Source organism: Mixophyes fleayi, chromosome 4 (assembly GCF_038048845.1).
Source record: "Mixophyes fleayi isolate aMixFle1 chromosome 4, aMixFle1.hap1, whole genome shotgun sequence".
Classification (NCBI taxonomy): domain Eukaryota; kingdom Metazoa; phylum Chordata; class Amphibia; order Anura; family Limnodynastidae; genus Mixophyes; species Mixophyes fleayi.
Genome location: NC_134405.1, coordinates 235,176,076 through 235,192,547, shown reverse-complemented (window position 1 = coordinate 235,192,547; position 16,472 = coordinate 235,176,076). Strand labels below are relative to the sequence as shown.

General features: G+C 40.2%; 1 protein-coding gene across 4 annotated transcripts in view; it reads left to right on the top strand.

Moving 5' to 3' along the window:
* The window catches only part of BEST3 (bestrophin 3), a 71,593-nt gene that overhangs the window by 41,942 nt on the left and 13,179 nt on the right, over window positions 1-16,472 (top strand). For 3 of the 4 annotated variants that reach the window (XM_075205338.1, XM_075205337.1, XM_075205341.1), the window contains 4 exons: window positions 12,574-12,807; window positions 13,479-13,633; window positions 14,791-14,868; window positions 14,966-15,118. In XM_075205338.1, coding sequence (XP_075061439.1) covers window positions 12,574-12,807; window positions 13,479-13,633; window positions 14,791-14,868; window positions 14,966-15,118 — 620 coding nt within the window. The remainder of the gene's footprint in view (window positions 1-12,573; window positions 12,808-13,478; window positions 13,634-14,790; window positions 14,869-14,965; window positions 15,119-16,472) is intronic. The other variant, XM_075205340.1, reaches the window with a different exon arrangement.

Genomic DNA, 16,472 nt, shown 5'->3' with positions numbered 1-16,472 from the left:
AGATACCCCACTTTTTGCATTTGTTCCCTCTTCTGACCAGCATTCCAATAGTTTACTTACAAAAATCACTTATGACTCACGGCGCTATGTAATATAAGAAATAGTCAATGCCAACCCAATGTTCTCCAAAGCACAAATAAATGTAAAGCAAAATAAAAATAATATAAATTATGAATAGAGCCAATTCAAATCCCTCCATAACAATACAATAATAGTGGTTTGGAGGGGTTAAGAACAAATTTACAGCAGACAAATTTGGAGTAAAAAATGCAATATATTTATAGTAGGGATGTGCACCGGCGACTTTTGAGGTCTCGTGTTTTGTGTTTTGGATCCGGATTTTCATTATTTTTGGGGTTCGGATTTGTCTCGCAAAACACTTGACGAAAGGTCTCGGTTCGGATTTAAGGTTTTGGATTCGGATTTTTTTTGGAAAAAACATAAAAAGTTTAAAAATCAAGTTTTTGGGCTTATTTTCACTCCTATGCTATTAGTAACCTCAATAACATTCAATAACAAGCATTTCCACTAATTTACAGTGTATTCTGAACACCTCACAATATAGTTATTAGTCCAAAACGTTGCAACGAGGTATCTTTCTGGACTGCGTAGAGGAGTGGGTCACCACAATATATATAATAAGAAAACCATCAACTTGTATGATTCGCACCAATAAATGTACCTGGACTGCGTAGAGGAGTGGGTCACCACAATATATATTAAAAACCCTGAACTTGTATGATTCGCACCAATAAATGTACTTGGACTGCGTAGAGGAGTGGGTCACCACAATATATATTAAAAACCCTGAACTTGTATGATTCGCACCAATAAATGTACCTGGACTGCGTAGAGGAGTGGGTCACCACAATATATATTAAAAACCCTGAACTTTTATGATTCGCACCAATAAATGTATCTGGACTGCGTAGAGGAGTGGGTCACCACAATATATATATAATAAGAAAACCATCAACTTGTATGATTCGCACCAATAAATGTACCTGGACTGCGTAGAGGAGTGGGTCACCACAATATATATTAAAAACCCTGAACTTTTATAATTCGCACCAATAAATGTATCTGGACTGCGTAGAAGAGTGGGTCACCACAATATATATAATAAGAAAACCATCAACTTGTATGATTCGCACCAATAAATGTAACTGGACTGCGTAGAGGAGTGGGTCACCACAATATATATAATAAGAAAACCATCAACTTGTATGATTCGCACCAATAAATGTACCTGGACTGCGTAGAGGAGTGGGTCACCACAATATATATAATAAGAAAACCATCAACTTGTATGATTCGCACCAATAAATGTACCTGGACTGCGTAGAGGAGTGGGTCACCACAATATATATTAAAAACCCTGAACTTGTATGATTCGCACCAATAAATGTACCTGGACTGCGTAGAGGAGTGGGTCACCACAATATATATTAAAAACCCTGAACTTTTATGATTCGCACCAACAAATGTATCTGGACTGCGTAGAGGAGTGGGTCACCACAATATATATAATAAGAAAACCATCAACTTGTATGATTCGCACCAATAAATGTACCTGGACTGCGTAGAGGAGTGGGTCACCACAATATATATTAAAAACCCTGAACTTTTATGATTCGCACCAATAAATGTGTCTGGACTGCGTAGAGGAGTGGGTCACCACAATATATATAATAAGAAAACCATCAACTTGTATGATTCGCACCAATAAATGTACCTGGACTGCGTAGAGGAGTGGGTCACCACAATATATATTAAAAACCCTGAACTTTTATGATTCGCACCAATAAATGTACCTGGACTGCGTAGAGGAGTGGGTCACCACAATATATATTAAAAACCCTGAACTTGTATGATTCGCACCAATAAATGTACCTGGACTGCGTAGAGGAGTGGGTCACCACAATATATATTAAAAACCCTGAACTTTTATGATTCGCACCAATAAATGTGTCTGGACTGCGTAGAGGAGTGGGTCACCACAATATATATAATAAGAAAACCATCAACTTGTATGATTCGCACCAATAAATGTACCTGGACTGCGTAGAGGAGTGGGTCACCACAATATATATTAAAAACCCTGAACTTTTATGATTCGCACCAATAAATGTATATGGACTGCGTAGAGGAGTGGGCACTGGGCACCACAATAAAATATATAAAAAACCTTCAACAGGTCTGCATTACACTGCACATACGGCTGCTCCTCCATCCTCTCCATCATATACATGTTGGAGTTTTAGCGTGTGACAACCTCTTGTTTTTGATAATGTCAGTGCATTTTGAATATTTTTCAATTTGCCCCACACCACTGAATGTACTTTATCTATGATACGCATCTATCTATCTTGACTGCGTAGTGTGGTGGCCCCGGTACACAATTTGGTACCGAGGCCACAATATAATTAAAAAAACCTCCACGGGTCAGAATTCCACCAAAAAAGGGTATGGACTGCGTAGTGTGGTGGCCCCGGTACACAATTTGGTACCGAGGCCACAATATAATTAAAAAATTGGGCATCAACTGTCACCGTTGTTTAATATCTGATACACCTAAATATGGACTGCACAGTGGAGTGGCCCCGGTAGTAAATTTGGTGCCGGGGCCACAATACCTCCTCCAACTTCCAAGTGTAGTGTTTATAAAGACAGACAGCGTCGAAGTGTTATTAGTTGACTTTCTTAACCCTAAAATTGTCCCTGTTGCAAATATTCGTGCAATGGACAGTTACTTTTTTATTGAAAGACTCAAGCTTTCAAGTGTAGTGTTTATAAAATATAAACAACAATACAGTAGTTTTAGAGCACGTCAATACCTCTTGTTTTAAATTATGACAGGGCATTTTACTTTTGGTTTAATTTCTTGAATTTGTTTAAATTTGGTTTTACTTTTTGAACATGGCAAACGACTGTTGATTGGTCATATAATGCAAAAAAAAAAGTTCCAAGATGGAATTGTCCTTGGGCCCTCACACCCACCCTTATGTTGTTGAAATAGGACATGCACACTTTAACAAACCAATCATTTCAGCGACAGGGCCTACCAAACAACTTTGGCTGAAATGATTGGTTTGTTTAGGCCCCCACACCAAAAAAGCTATTCATCTCTCCCTGTACAGACTAAACAGGCTCTACTGAGGCAAGATGTCGTCCTCATCCTCAACCTCTGATTCCTCTCCCCCTACAGTGTGTACTTCCTCCTCATCACACATTATCAATTCGTCCCCGCTGGACTCCACAACCACAGGTCCCTCTGTAGTATCTGGAGGGCAGTGTTGTACTTCATTGAGGAATTGATTATTCATTTTTATAAACATCATTTTTTCAACCTTATGAGGAAGCAACCTCCTTCGCCGCTCACTGACCAGGTTCCCCGCTGCACTAAAAACTATTTCCGAGTACACACTGGAGGGGGGACAACTCAGGTAAAATAGAGCCAGTTTGTACAGGGGCTTCCAAACTGCCTTTTTTTCCTGCCAGTAACAATATGGACTGTCTGACATGTCTACTTGGATGGTGTCAGCAAAGTAATCATCCACAATTTTTTCTATTGTGACAGCATCCAATGCAGCGAGAGTAGACATGTCTGCAATGGTTGGCAGGTCCTTCAGTCCGGACCAGATGTTATCAGCATCCCCGCCAGTGCCTCTTTTGGGAAAACTGAGCTTTTTCCTCGCAGCCATAGATGTGGAAGAAAATGAGGGTGGAGCTGTTGGCATGTCACGGTCCTCTTCAGAGGACAATCTCCTGACCAGCAGGTCTTTGCACCGCTGTAGACTTGTGTCCGCCGGAAACAGAGACACAACATACGCTTTAAACCGAGGATCGAGCACGGTGGCCAGAATGTATTCCTCTGACTTTAAAAGAGTGACCACCCTCGGTTCCTGGCAAAGCGTACGAAGGGCTACATCCACAAGAGCTACATGCTTGGTGTAATCACAATGGCTTACCAGCTCCTCCCTCATTTTCTCCAGCTGCTTCTGCAACAGCCTGATCAGGGGAATGACCTGACTCAAGCTGGCAGTGTCGGAACTGACTTCTCGTGTGGCAAGTTCAAATGGCTGCAGAACCTTGCACAACACGGAAATCAGTCTCCACTGCGCTTGACTGAGGCGCATCCCCACTCCTTTGCCTATGTCGTAGGTGGCTGTGTAGGCCTGAATGGCCTTTTGCTGCTCCTCCATCCTCTGCAGCATATAGAGGGTGGAGTTCCAGCGCGTCACAACCTCTTGTTTGAGGTGATGGCAGGGCAGGTTCATGCTTTTTTGATGTGCCTCTAGTCTGCGGTAGGCACTGGCTGAATGCCGAAAGTGTCCAGCAATTTTGCGCGCCACCGCAAGCATCTCCTGCACACCCCTGTCACTCTTGAGGTAATGCTGCACCACCAAATTAATGGTGTGGGCAAAACATGGGACGTGCTGGAAATTGCCCATATTTAATGCCCGCACAATGTTACTGGCATTGTCTGACACCACAAATCCCCATGAGAGTCTAAGTGGGGTAAGCCACTGGGAGATAATTTCCCTCATTTTCTCTAATATGTTGTCAACGTTGTGCCTCTTATTAAAGCCTGTAATACACAATGTTGCCTGCCTTTGCACGAGCAGCCATTTTGTAGTTGCTGCTACTGATGCAGCTGTTGCTGTTGCTGCGGAAGGGGATGCATCTACCCAGTGGGCTGTCACAGTCATATAGTCCTTCGTTTGCCCAGAACCACTTGTCCACATGTCCGTGGTTACGTGGACAGTGGGTACAACCGCATTTTTTAGAGCACTGAGGACACTTGATCGTACTTCTCTGTACATTTTTGGTATCGCCTGCCTAGTGAAGTGGAATCTCGACGGGATTTGGTACCGGGGACACAATTGTTTTGTGAAAGACTTAGCGGTCTTACGACTTCCCCTCTGGGAAGATGACCGACTAACAGCAGCAACAGCAGCAGTGGCAGTAGTAGGCGTACCGCTGCAGGATTCCTCGGATGAATCCCGTATTGAGGAGGACTCAGTCTGGCTGCTGACTTGGGCTGCAGGACTGAATCTGATGGAGATTGTGGAGGAAGTTGACGAGGAGGGTGTTGCTGGTGTGTATCCAACTGGACCACGGGATTTAGGTGTCCCTGTACCGATGAGGGTCCTAGCCCCAGTTCCTGAACTAACCACTGAACTATGAAGGTTATTCAGGTGACGTATAAGGGAGGATGTTCCTAGGTGGGCAAGATCCTTACCCCTGCTTATTTGAGCTTTACATAAGCTACATATGGCCATACATTGGTTGTCTGGATTTGGATAAAAATAACTCCAGACCGAAGAGGTGCATTTTTTGGTCTTCTGACCAGGCATGACGATGGGCTTTTTCATCCCATGGACATCAGCTGTTTCCCCCCCTGGTGCCTCATTTACAATAACCACATCACCATCCTCATCATCAAGTTCCTTCACAGTGCCAGCTACATCATCAATAGCCTCCTCCCGAGCCACCTCTTCCCGTACAGTGATGGGAAGGTCAGGCTTGACAACCTCCAACATCCTTGGACTCTGGACTCGCCTTGTGGATTTGTGATAATTTCTCTTTAGAAGGCAGAGTTGTTTGCTGTTTTGTTGCTGTCAGCATAACTCTCTTCAATTTTTTGTAGGGGGGGGAGGAGGAGGAGGGCTAAGATCCGTGGGTGAAGCTGAACCACTAGTCATGAACACGGGCCAGGGCCTAAGCCGTTCCTTGCCACTCCGTGTCGTAAATGGCATATTGGCAACTTTACGTTTCTCCTCAGATGATTTTAAGTTTCTCTTTTTGCTACTTTTTCTTAACTTGGGCTTTTTGGATTTTACATGCCCGGTACTACGAGATTGGGCATCGGGCTTGGAAGACGACGTTGATGGCATTTCATCGTCTATGTCATGACTAGTGGCAGCAGCTTCAGCATTAGGAGGAAGTGGGTCTTGATCTTTCCCTACTTTATCCTCCAAATTTTTGGTCTCCATTATATGTAGCACAAGATACTGCAGAATGTGTGAACTTGGTAATATTGCAGTACCAATGGACTTATACTGCTGGATTGGTTTTGCAAATTTGGTTATAATTATATATATTTTTTTTAATTTTTAATTTTTAATTTTTTTTTACTTTTTTTTTATTTTTTAAAAACTTGGGAATAATGGGGAAATAACTATGCCCTTAGAAGCACAGAGCACAGGACACAGCACCACTGGACTGAACAGGACATGGCACAGGACCCAGCAGCACTACGGAACTTAGCAGGACAGAGCACAGGACACAGCACCACTGGACTGATACTGCAGAATGTGTGAACTTTGTAATATTGCAGTACCACTGGACTTTTACTGCTGAATGTGTGAACTTGGTAATATTGCAGTACCAATGGGCTTATACTGCAGGATTGGTTGTGCAAATTTTGTGGTAATTAAAAAAAATTAAATTATTTTTTTGTATTTTTTTAAATAACTTTTTTTTATTTTTTTAAACACAGGGGAATATTGGGGAAATAACTATGCCCTTAGAAGCACAGAGCACAGGACACAGCACCACTGGACTGAACAGGACACAGCACAGGACCCAGCAGCACCACTGACCTCAGAAGGACAGAGCACAGCACACAGCACCACTGGACTGATACTGCAGAACACAGCACAGCACAGCACAGCACAGAACTAAACAGCACAGCACAGAACTAAACAGCACAGCACGAGATCTACCAGGACAGAGGACCACCTAACACACCCTCCCTCTACCCTGATCAATGCCCGAGTGAAGATGGCGGCGACTAGCGGGGAATTTATAGGATCCGAGTATCGCAAGATCCGACAACGGGATTATGAGTCAGAGCCTCAGTTTCAGATTTGAATTTGGCGCCAATACCCGGATCTGTCTCGGATCCGACTCGGATCGGCAACGTTCGGGTGGGCTCGGATTTCAGAAATCCGAGTGCGCTCATCTCTAATTTATAGTAGCTGAAAAATAGTCCATAGAGAAAAAATCAGAAAGAAAGTCCAGTAAAAAGTATAAGTGGAAAAAACACTGTAAAATCGTAGAATGCATACACAGCGATAACGTGTAATATGAAGGCAAAATCGTATGAAGATTGCCTCACAGATAATGTCCCAAAGATATCCCAAAGAAGTGAAGGTGCCAAAGTCCGTTGGATAGGGCAAGACTAACAGAGAAGACTCCCTCCTTCTAACGACGGTGCACTGCCAGCCTCAGTTAGTAAAAACTATATAAACTCCTCTATTACTTTCTCTGCTATGGAGCGCAGACCTGCGTGTCAAATGCCGAACTTCCGGTTTGGACGGCTGGAACGCACAGCAGCGTACTAGTTTACTTACCTGGGCTTCTGTTCTTGTCATCTTCCTTCTGTGCCGGCTCCTCCTCACCTGTGTTACAGGACGCTGCAAGAGCAGGCAGCAGGCGCCCTACTCCTTGCGCCGCTGGCTGTCTTCAATTGGCAAAATGCCACTGCAGGACTAGATTGCTTTCACTGATGGTATGGAAAGGGCGGGCGGGTGTTGCGCCCCCACTAGGCATTGCTCCCTGGGCGGTCGCACCGCCTGCACCGCCGTCGTTACGGCTCTGGGTGTTTGTAATTATTTGGATTTAATAAGATTATTTTTAATTTTATGGGTGCCTAGTGAGTATTTTAATCATACTTACCAACTTTTTAAAGTTGGCTTCCGGGAGCCAGCCGGGGGAGGTGGGCGTTATGGGGGGCGGGGCTCCAAAATCTGCGCCATTCGCTGCGATTCCCGGTGAATCATGGCGTTTTGGACCTAATTCTGCCCACTTCACTAGGAAGTGGGCAGATCCGGGAGATTGCCACACTCTCCCGGGAGTCCTTGAGACTCTCGCAAAATGCGGGAGTCTCCCAGACATTCCGGGAGAGTTGGCAAGTATGATTTTAATTTTCATGAGGATTATCAGGTTTTGGTGATTTTAATAATAATTTATTTGTGAAAAAATGAATTGTTGATATTTTGCTAGCACAATATAATTTTTAAAGAGCAGTATTATTATTATTAAATGTTATTTATATAGCACCTACATATTGTGCAGCACTTTGCAGAAAATGTTTAATCTTTCACATAAATCTGTTCCCTGGTGGAGTGTACAGTCTAAATTCTCTACCAAACAAGCAGAAAACATTTGTACGTTAGAAATTAATAGTGAAGCTCACGCTAAGGACACAGCATTTATTGTGCCTTATGGGCTCTCAAATATGCTTATTTTATGACACATGTTTCACTTAGGTTCATGTATTTTAAAACTGGTACCAATTATATTCCTGTGACCAGTTTCATTTCTTCCAATATATAGCATGATGTGACCATACTCTGAATAATTCATTACACATACATACACTTTTCCATGTAGGATAATAAACTTTTGCTATCCAAAGAGTTTGTTTTACTTACCTGAGTTTTCATATCATTAGTGCATAGTTGCCTACTCTCCCGGAATGTACGGGAGACTCCCGAATTTCTGGGAATCCTCCCGCACTCCCGGGAGAGTAGGCAAACCTTCCAATTCCCGAACAAATCAATAGTAAGGCGGTGGGGGGTGGGGCATATGATGCAAATAGCGCATCATCGTGTCCCTGCCCCCTGCTGTAATTGGTGGAAACAATTGATTGATTTAAAGGAAGTGGGGACAAATGCAAATGATACGACCCGCCGGGCCCCGCTCCTAACACGCCCACCCCCCGATCTCCCAGAGCACTAATTGCCATTGTTGGCAATTATGCATTAGAGATCAGCATAACAAAATAACCAAATAATTTATTTATTTAGATCTTTTACCTCCCAAACATCTACATTTCTGAAGGGAACATCGTTGCTGCAAATAATTTCTTACAGGAACGCTCTCCTTTACTCCTCCCATTTATTTCAGCACTGTACTTAGGATTATATTTACTGTATAGGTTCCATTACTTGCATACTTAAAAACAATTATACTACTCCATGTCAACATATTATACAACAGGATGCCATTTTATTATATGATAATGGTCTGTTCAAGGAATTGTCACTTATTTTCCTATGCAATCTCATTGGCTAAATTAAATAATTAAAATTATTAAATTTGGCGCTGGTTAATGCAGTTGGAAAATAATAGCAGATCTTTATCAGAGAGTGAAATGACTCATTAGTCTGTATCAATTGTGCTATATCTCAGTTTTGTAATATATGTGACCTATTCAGTCCTTAATGACAGTATTATGTGAATGTTCTTTAATTGTATATTTTAAATATGTGTTTACTGATCTTACAATTGCAGCTACTATTGCATCATGGCAATAACATACATATACTCATTTCCACTGTGCTGTTTTACACTATTATTCTTTTTAGCAGACTGTTACATTGATGTTTGCTACATATGAATTTTGTCTTTAGTCATTGAATAGATTATTACCTGTTTGTGCAATATAAACCAATATATTTACAAAGAACATTTTGTTGGTGAAGCTTACATATTTTTCAGCCAAAAATTTTAGGTCAATAAAAATTCACCCACTACTGGAAGGTAATAATCCACCCAGTCGTACCCCTTACTTACAATACCCGACCAGCATCTACTTTCACTTCTTTACACATTTTTATATACTATGATAGTAAGTCCATAAACAAAATGTTAGACATCAATAAATGTCTATAACGGGAATTGAAAGTGTTTAATGGTTGCCAAATCTGATATCAGAGGAATAGCTGCTTATAATAGATTAGCAGTGGGAAATTATATGTAACCTACCCCATTCCAAATTCATTAGAATTACTAGTTTATTAGAATAAAAAAAGACCTGTCTATCTTCGGGCATCAATTTAATAGATTGTTTTTATTTCATGGATTCTACTCCATGTAAAATTATAGATTTCTGCATGAGATTCAAGCAAGTTTGATGATGTTGAGGATAACTATTTTTAGGACCTGGCTGCATGCTGTATTGAAATTGTCAAGATAAATTAGTTATTAATATAAACACCTGACATACTGAGAGCTGTACAGTAGGAGGAAATGTTATACAAAAAGAGCAATCACATGAGTTTCCAATCCAAAGGGAAATTTAAGATACAAGGGGTATATTTACTAAACTGCGGGTTTGAAAAAGTGGAGATGTTGTCTATAGCAACCAATCAGATTCTAGCTGTCATTTTGTAGAATGCACTAAGTAAATGAAAGTTAGAATCAGATTAGTTGCTATAGGCAACATCTCCATTTTTCAAAACCTCAGTTTAGTAAATATACCCCAAGATGTGAGCAGCACGAGCAGATTATATGTATCAGATTGAGGCAGGCTTTAGATGAAGAGCACCAGGGTTAGACAACATATTGCCCTTCAGTTAGAACAGAGAAGTAAAGTGAAAAGGAGTAGCAAGTTATTATGATGATAATGATAATGAGATCATGAAACAGGAGTGAATAATAATACTATAAAAAGAGAAATTAAGAACAGAAATATAAAACAAATATTATGCAGCTGAAAGGTGTGTGATGGTGAGATTGTAAAGTGTGAGTACTCATTGTGATGTGGGTCCTGTTGACTGTGCTACTGTTCTGCTTCTGTTAATCTTTTACATGAAGTCAAATCATAGACCATATTGTTTGTTTATATATTTATACTTGTAATACTAGAGTGTAGATTATATTTGCAGAATAGAGAAAGATCACTTGGTTAGTACACTGTATTGTGCCCCTCCCCAAAACACACCAGTAAAACTTCCATATATTGCAGTAGAAAATATTTAAATTATATTATTTAAAATCACTATTGTTATGACCGTCTAGTTGCTATCCAATAACAATTGTCCACTTCCAGTGATGTGGTTCCAACACACAATGTGATTTAATAGCCAAAAGTAGCAGAATAACAAGTCAGAATAAAATAAGCACAGCCGTTACTTAGCAGGCGCCCTGGATCCAGTATACAGCATTCAATCCAGAAGTCTGTGGTCAAAGAGACTGAATACTGGTCCCGGAACTCCTGTTTATATACAGTTAGTGGTACAGTGAAAACAATACAGATGAGTTGGCTTGCTTCCATTGGTTCAGGCTTCAGGAGGGTCCAGTGCAATGCAGGTCATTGGCCAGTTCAAAAGATCAAATCCAAAGGTGGGGATCAGCTCTCATGGAGATGCATTCCTAATCTTCCCGCCAATAACTTGTTTAAACTGGTCTATTTGCATTACACAGACAATATCATTCTTAACCATTTATTCCCTACAATTCATATCTAGCATACGCAAGGTGCGATCAGTTCGACGATTGAACCAGACATCTGCGAATAAATAGGGAATTAGAATGATACCAGACATGATATGTTTCCTGTGACTTGAACCTTAGCTCTCACTAACATGTATATAACATTATAATATTTAACCCTAAACTCTGCTACTTTCTACCTAAATGACTATGTGTTGCAACTACTTTTACATGTGAGCTAATTACAAGTGTATTTGTGCGTGTAAATGAGTGTATAAGTGTTTGCCACGTGTTGCGGTTAGTTACGCTGCTCCACGCCGTAGCATGTTATTCGCATAACTTCAAACAAAAAGACAACCAAGTTGTTAGATATTAATTGAAATGACCTTATCCAATTATCTGACTTCGACACTATATATTTTGTGGATATTGATGAAAACTGGTACACACAAACAGGTGTTGTAACTCATGGCACCAAGATTCTAAATGTCATATTTCGAGTGTCGTTTAGAACAGTGATGAGCAACAGACAGTACAAGGTGGCCCTCTGAGCCTTATCCTGCGGCCCCATGTACTTTCTGCTTTATTGTCAGATTTGTTTGTTATAGCTTATACCAGTTATTTATCTTACATTAAAATGCCAGCTGATATGTTATTACAGATAGGTGTGTCTTTTTTCATTCAATGTATTGTTTTATCTTATTTCTGAGGTTAAGAGTAATGTGAGGCCGGTTCTTACGAAGGTTATAGGGATGCTTATGAAGTGTATCAGGTTGCTCATCACTGGTTTAAAGAATGCTATGAGCTAATAAATGTCCTATCTATTTTTAAAATTGTTCCCAATGTTTCCAATGACAAATATAATAATAATTATTATTGTGTTAATGCGGTGAAATAGACTAATGTAGTGTAAATGTTTCCTGGAAAAACACTTTAGTCTTCTGTCAACCAAAGGTCAGACCAATTTGCCTACATTTAAATTACAATTATACAATTTAAACAATTAAAAGCATATACTTAGTTTCTATACATGCACCTCAAGGTCATGAAACTCTTAACAGTATTATTTCAGTGGTACATCAATGTCAGCTATATTATCAGAAGCCCTCTTGCTTTCCATCAAACTTAAATGAGCAGTTTCCATGACAATGTTCCTAGAGGTATTTGCACTGCATGAATTCAATGCAGAAGCTTTGGTCTTGGATTGTAGCCTTAACCACCCTTGTTATAATCCGCCACATATTTATCTGAGCTTTCATTGTGTTCAGTATATAAAAATAATGTAATGGCCCACTCAGGTATACAAATTGTATTTCTTGACTTTTTTCAAACACTCTGTTACAGGGTTTTATGTCACTCTTGTAGTAAACCGGTGGTGGAACCAGTTTGTGAATCTTCCTTGGCCTGACCGACTTATGTTACTTATCTCCAGCAATGTGCATGGGAGAGATGAGTACGGGCGGCTACTCCGCAGGACCCTTATGCGTTATGTGAATCTTACTTCCTTGCTGATCTTTCGCTCGGTCAGCACTGCAGTTTACAAAAGATTCCCAACTATGGACCATGTTGTAGAAGCAGGTATGACATTTTAAAGCATCGATAAAGCCCATACATGTTCCAAAGTACTGCGCCAGGCTATGTGCAATTATTAGCTGAAGCCATGCCACACATCTTTAGGGCACTGTCTTAATGGGATATGATACAGGGAAAAAGGTCAGATTGTAAAGCAGTTAGCTTATACCTAACCCTGTGTATGAATCCACTAGTATGACTTGGATGCAGTGCTAGCCAGTTTCACAAGCTCTGGCTTTACTGCAAGATAGAGAAGCGTCATCATCCTAAGCAATGGCTGCTTACCTAAAGGATAACATTGACAGCTTGCTCTATAAAAAAAACTTTACTTATTTCAGATATGTTTGTTATTTAGCTTAATAATATTAATGTCTAAAAGTGGGATTTTCCCCTTCGTATGGATAGTGGGGTGGTGATAAAATAAAGAGCAATATTCTTCAGTTCACAAAGAGAGTGGAAATTAATGAAATCACCCAGATTGCATAAAGTAGTATTATGCTCACCATAAACTGCGTATCATGAGCTGAGTATAGGACTGTAGCTCAAAATTCAATTTTACATTTATGAACAGGGCAAAGGCAGTGTTTTCATAGGAAGGATTATATTTTTTTGCTTTTCACACAATTATACCAGGAACCAGTCTTTCACGTCAATGTGTCCTATTTATTTTTAACCAGGGTTTATGACGTCAGATGAGCGAAAATTATTTGATAACCTTAACTCTCCTCATCTTAAATATTGGGTGCCGGTCATTTGGTTTGGAAATTTAGCTTCAAAGGCCAGGACTGAAGGGAGAATTCGTGACAGTGTTGATCTTCAAATAATGATGAATGTGAGTAGAAAATACTGTAATAATATAGAGACGCATACTTGTCCCTATGTTGTATTTTTATGTAATCTTTGCTTTATTAGCCAAGATGAGTTTAATATAGTTTAGCTGAGACCATATGGAACTGTCCTGTGTAGTGTATATTCCTGCACATCACAAGAAGTCTGGCATCAGAGTTCTGACTGATGTGATAAATCAAGTTCCACAAGCAGCTGGGAGAACAAGTACTAGGCACTGGTTTGGTTTACAAGGGCACATCCTGGCATCATTACCTTCTGCAAGAAAACCAACTTTTCCTAATACTGGTGTCAACATAACCAATATGTCATATTTACAGTACTCCTTTAAATATATTTCAATATAGATAAAATATTAAAAATAGAAGATTTAAAAAGAATAAATATAGTCTAGTGCTTCTAGAGCTGCATCGAGTCTCCATAAAATGCAATTGTATTGTCTGTTTGTTAATAAGCTGTCAATCAATTGCAATGATGTCAACAAGAGATTAATATAGAGTGTTTAATAAGACAGTCTAAATAAAGCCAACTGTACAATCTTACAATAGTACTTTTATTGTACCATGTTCAACATATGCACGCTTGTTGCAACACAAAGCCACGTTTATCACCAATCACTAAAACACACAATAATGTATAGGGCATTTATGATTAATTAAGAATTGTGGAACCAAACATTTTTTTACATTGCAGGTTATCTAAGCCAAAAACATTTTTATCAACAGTGACTACACCCCTAGCAGGTGGACTGTCTTCTGCTGCAGTCTCATGGAGGCCACCATCCATGCCCTACACAGGCCATCACCCACTCCCTCCATGTGGTGGCCTGGACCACACTAGCAGCTTAGCAGAGAGCAATGAAATATGTAGCTATAAACAGGGGAGCTAGTGATAACCAGGTTGGGAATAGAATGACTATAGAGTCATTGTCTTGTAAAAATTGTAGCATATTCCTAATTGTAAATATGGGTCTGAGAAGTGATAAATTGTGGCCATAAATATCTCTCAGAGGAGAGATGTCGGGGAAATAATAAGATCTCATTTTCAGAGATCCAGAAAAGCAGTTATACATTTGCTGAGGATATCTTACATGTATGTTCTCTTACTTGTTATTTGTTAATATTAATATGTGGCCTATCTCAGGAGATGAACCGATATCGGTCTTGGTGTGGTCTCCTCTTTGGTTATGACTGGGTCGGTATTCCTCTGGTGTACACACAGGTATATACGAACCTTTAAATCTGGAACTTTTGCTTTAGATCAAATATGAGTGTATGTAAAGAGTTGACACAAATCTTCATATATGTTTACTTTTCAGGTCGTAACACTGGCTGTATATACTTTTTTCTTTGCTTGCATCATTGGACGCCAGTTCTTAGACCCCACACAGTCATATGCAGGACATGACTTGGACCTCTACATTCCAGTTTTCACTCTCCTGCAGTTCTTTTTCTATGCAGGCTGGTTAAAGGTAAACCTTTGTAAATAAAATGGACTCATGACAGATATCTGTGCGGATTAACAGGTGTCACTAATACATTTAAAAAAAAAAGAATCATGTAATGTAATTACAATTATTACAATTAAGCCTTCTCATTGTGTCACATTTAAGGGCACTCTCCATCCCAGATAAACCAAGAGGTGGATAAGTATTAGGATTAGGTTAGAGTCCAGGGGCCTGATTCATTAAAGAAAGTAAAGTAAAAAAAAATTGAATAAGTAGTTCCCTGGACAAAACCATGTTACAATGCAAGGGGTGTAAATTAGTTTTCTATTTTGCACATATGTTAAATACTGACTGTTTTTTCATGTAGCACACAAATACTTGATAGCTTATTTGTACACCAAAATTTAAAGTTGATATTTGTGTGTTACATGAAAAAACAGTCAGTATTTAACTGATGTGCAAACTAAAAAAATAATTTTCACCCCTTGCATTGTAACATGGTTTTGTCCAGGAGACTACTTACTCAATTTTTTTTACATAACTTTCCTTAATGTATCAGACCTTAGGTGTTGGATACTTTGTCTAGTCCTGTTTTGTACAGCAATATAAACTTAACTGGATACTGTAAAAATACCATTGAAGTATAATGGTAGCTATAGAGACAGTAGATGCTACAGCTCTAGCACAACACAGTAAGGCTGCATGAGTAGTGTGAGGACACCGGGGTTATTACCAAAGCTCTCTAGATACCCGGTCCTCTAGGTTCACAGGTCACACAGGTAAGGAGACAGGAAAGAAATAATAATCCCTTTTATTAAACAAAGTGCACACACTTAGTAAAATACAACAGTGCTCCCCAAGGAGAAACTTGTTCCCCCCGCCAAATATATCAAGTGTCAGAAAATCACCAGTGCAAGTAAAACTCCCCAACAAAATCCCCAGCAGGTTACCTCCAAGCACAGAGTCCTAGCAGGCCCAAACTCCTGGTAATAAAATCCACAGCTGACAATCCAAGTGGGCCAGGGTTTCTGATCCTTAAGGTGGGTCTGTGTATCTTGCTGATCCCAGCCGCTCGGCCAACTCTCCACCAGCTTGGTGGGACCCTGGGTATCAGTCTCCCTACGGATGTAGGCTCACCAATTCCCCAGAATCTGCGAGTGTCTCCCGATGGAGTGGTAACAGAATCAGTCCTAGAGGTACACTGTCCGATCTCTGTCAAGAAGCTCCTGCCTCAAGCATTCCTTTAAGGCCCTGCGAGAATACGGTTACTCTCTAACAGGTCCTTGCTGTCTCCAGATTCTCCAACAACAACCCCCATCCCCCAGACAGCTCCTTTTTGGTCCCTTCTCACCACCCCCCCCACTCACTGTCCTCTTGT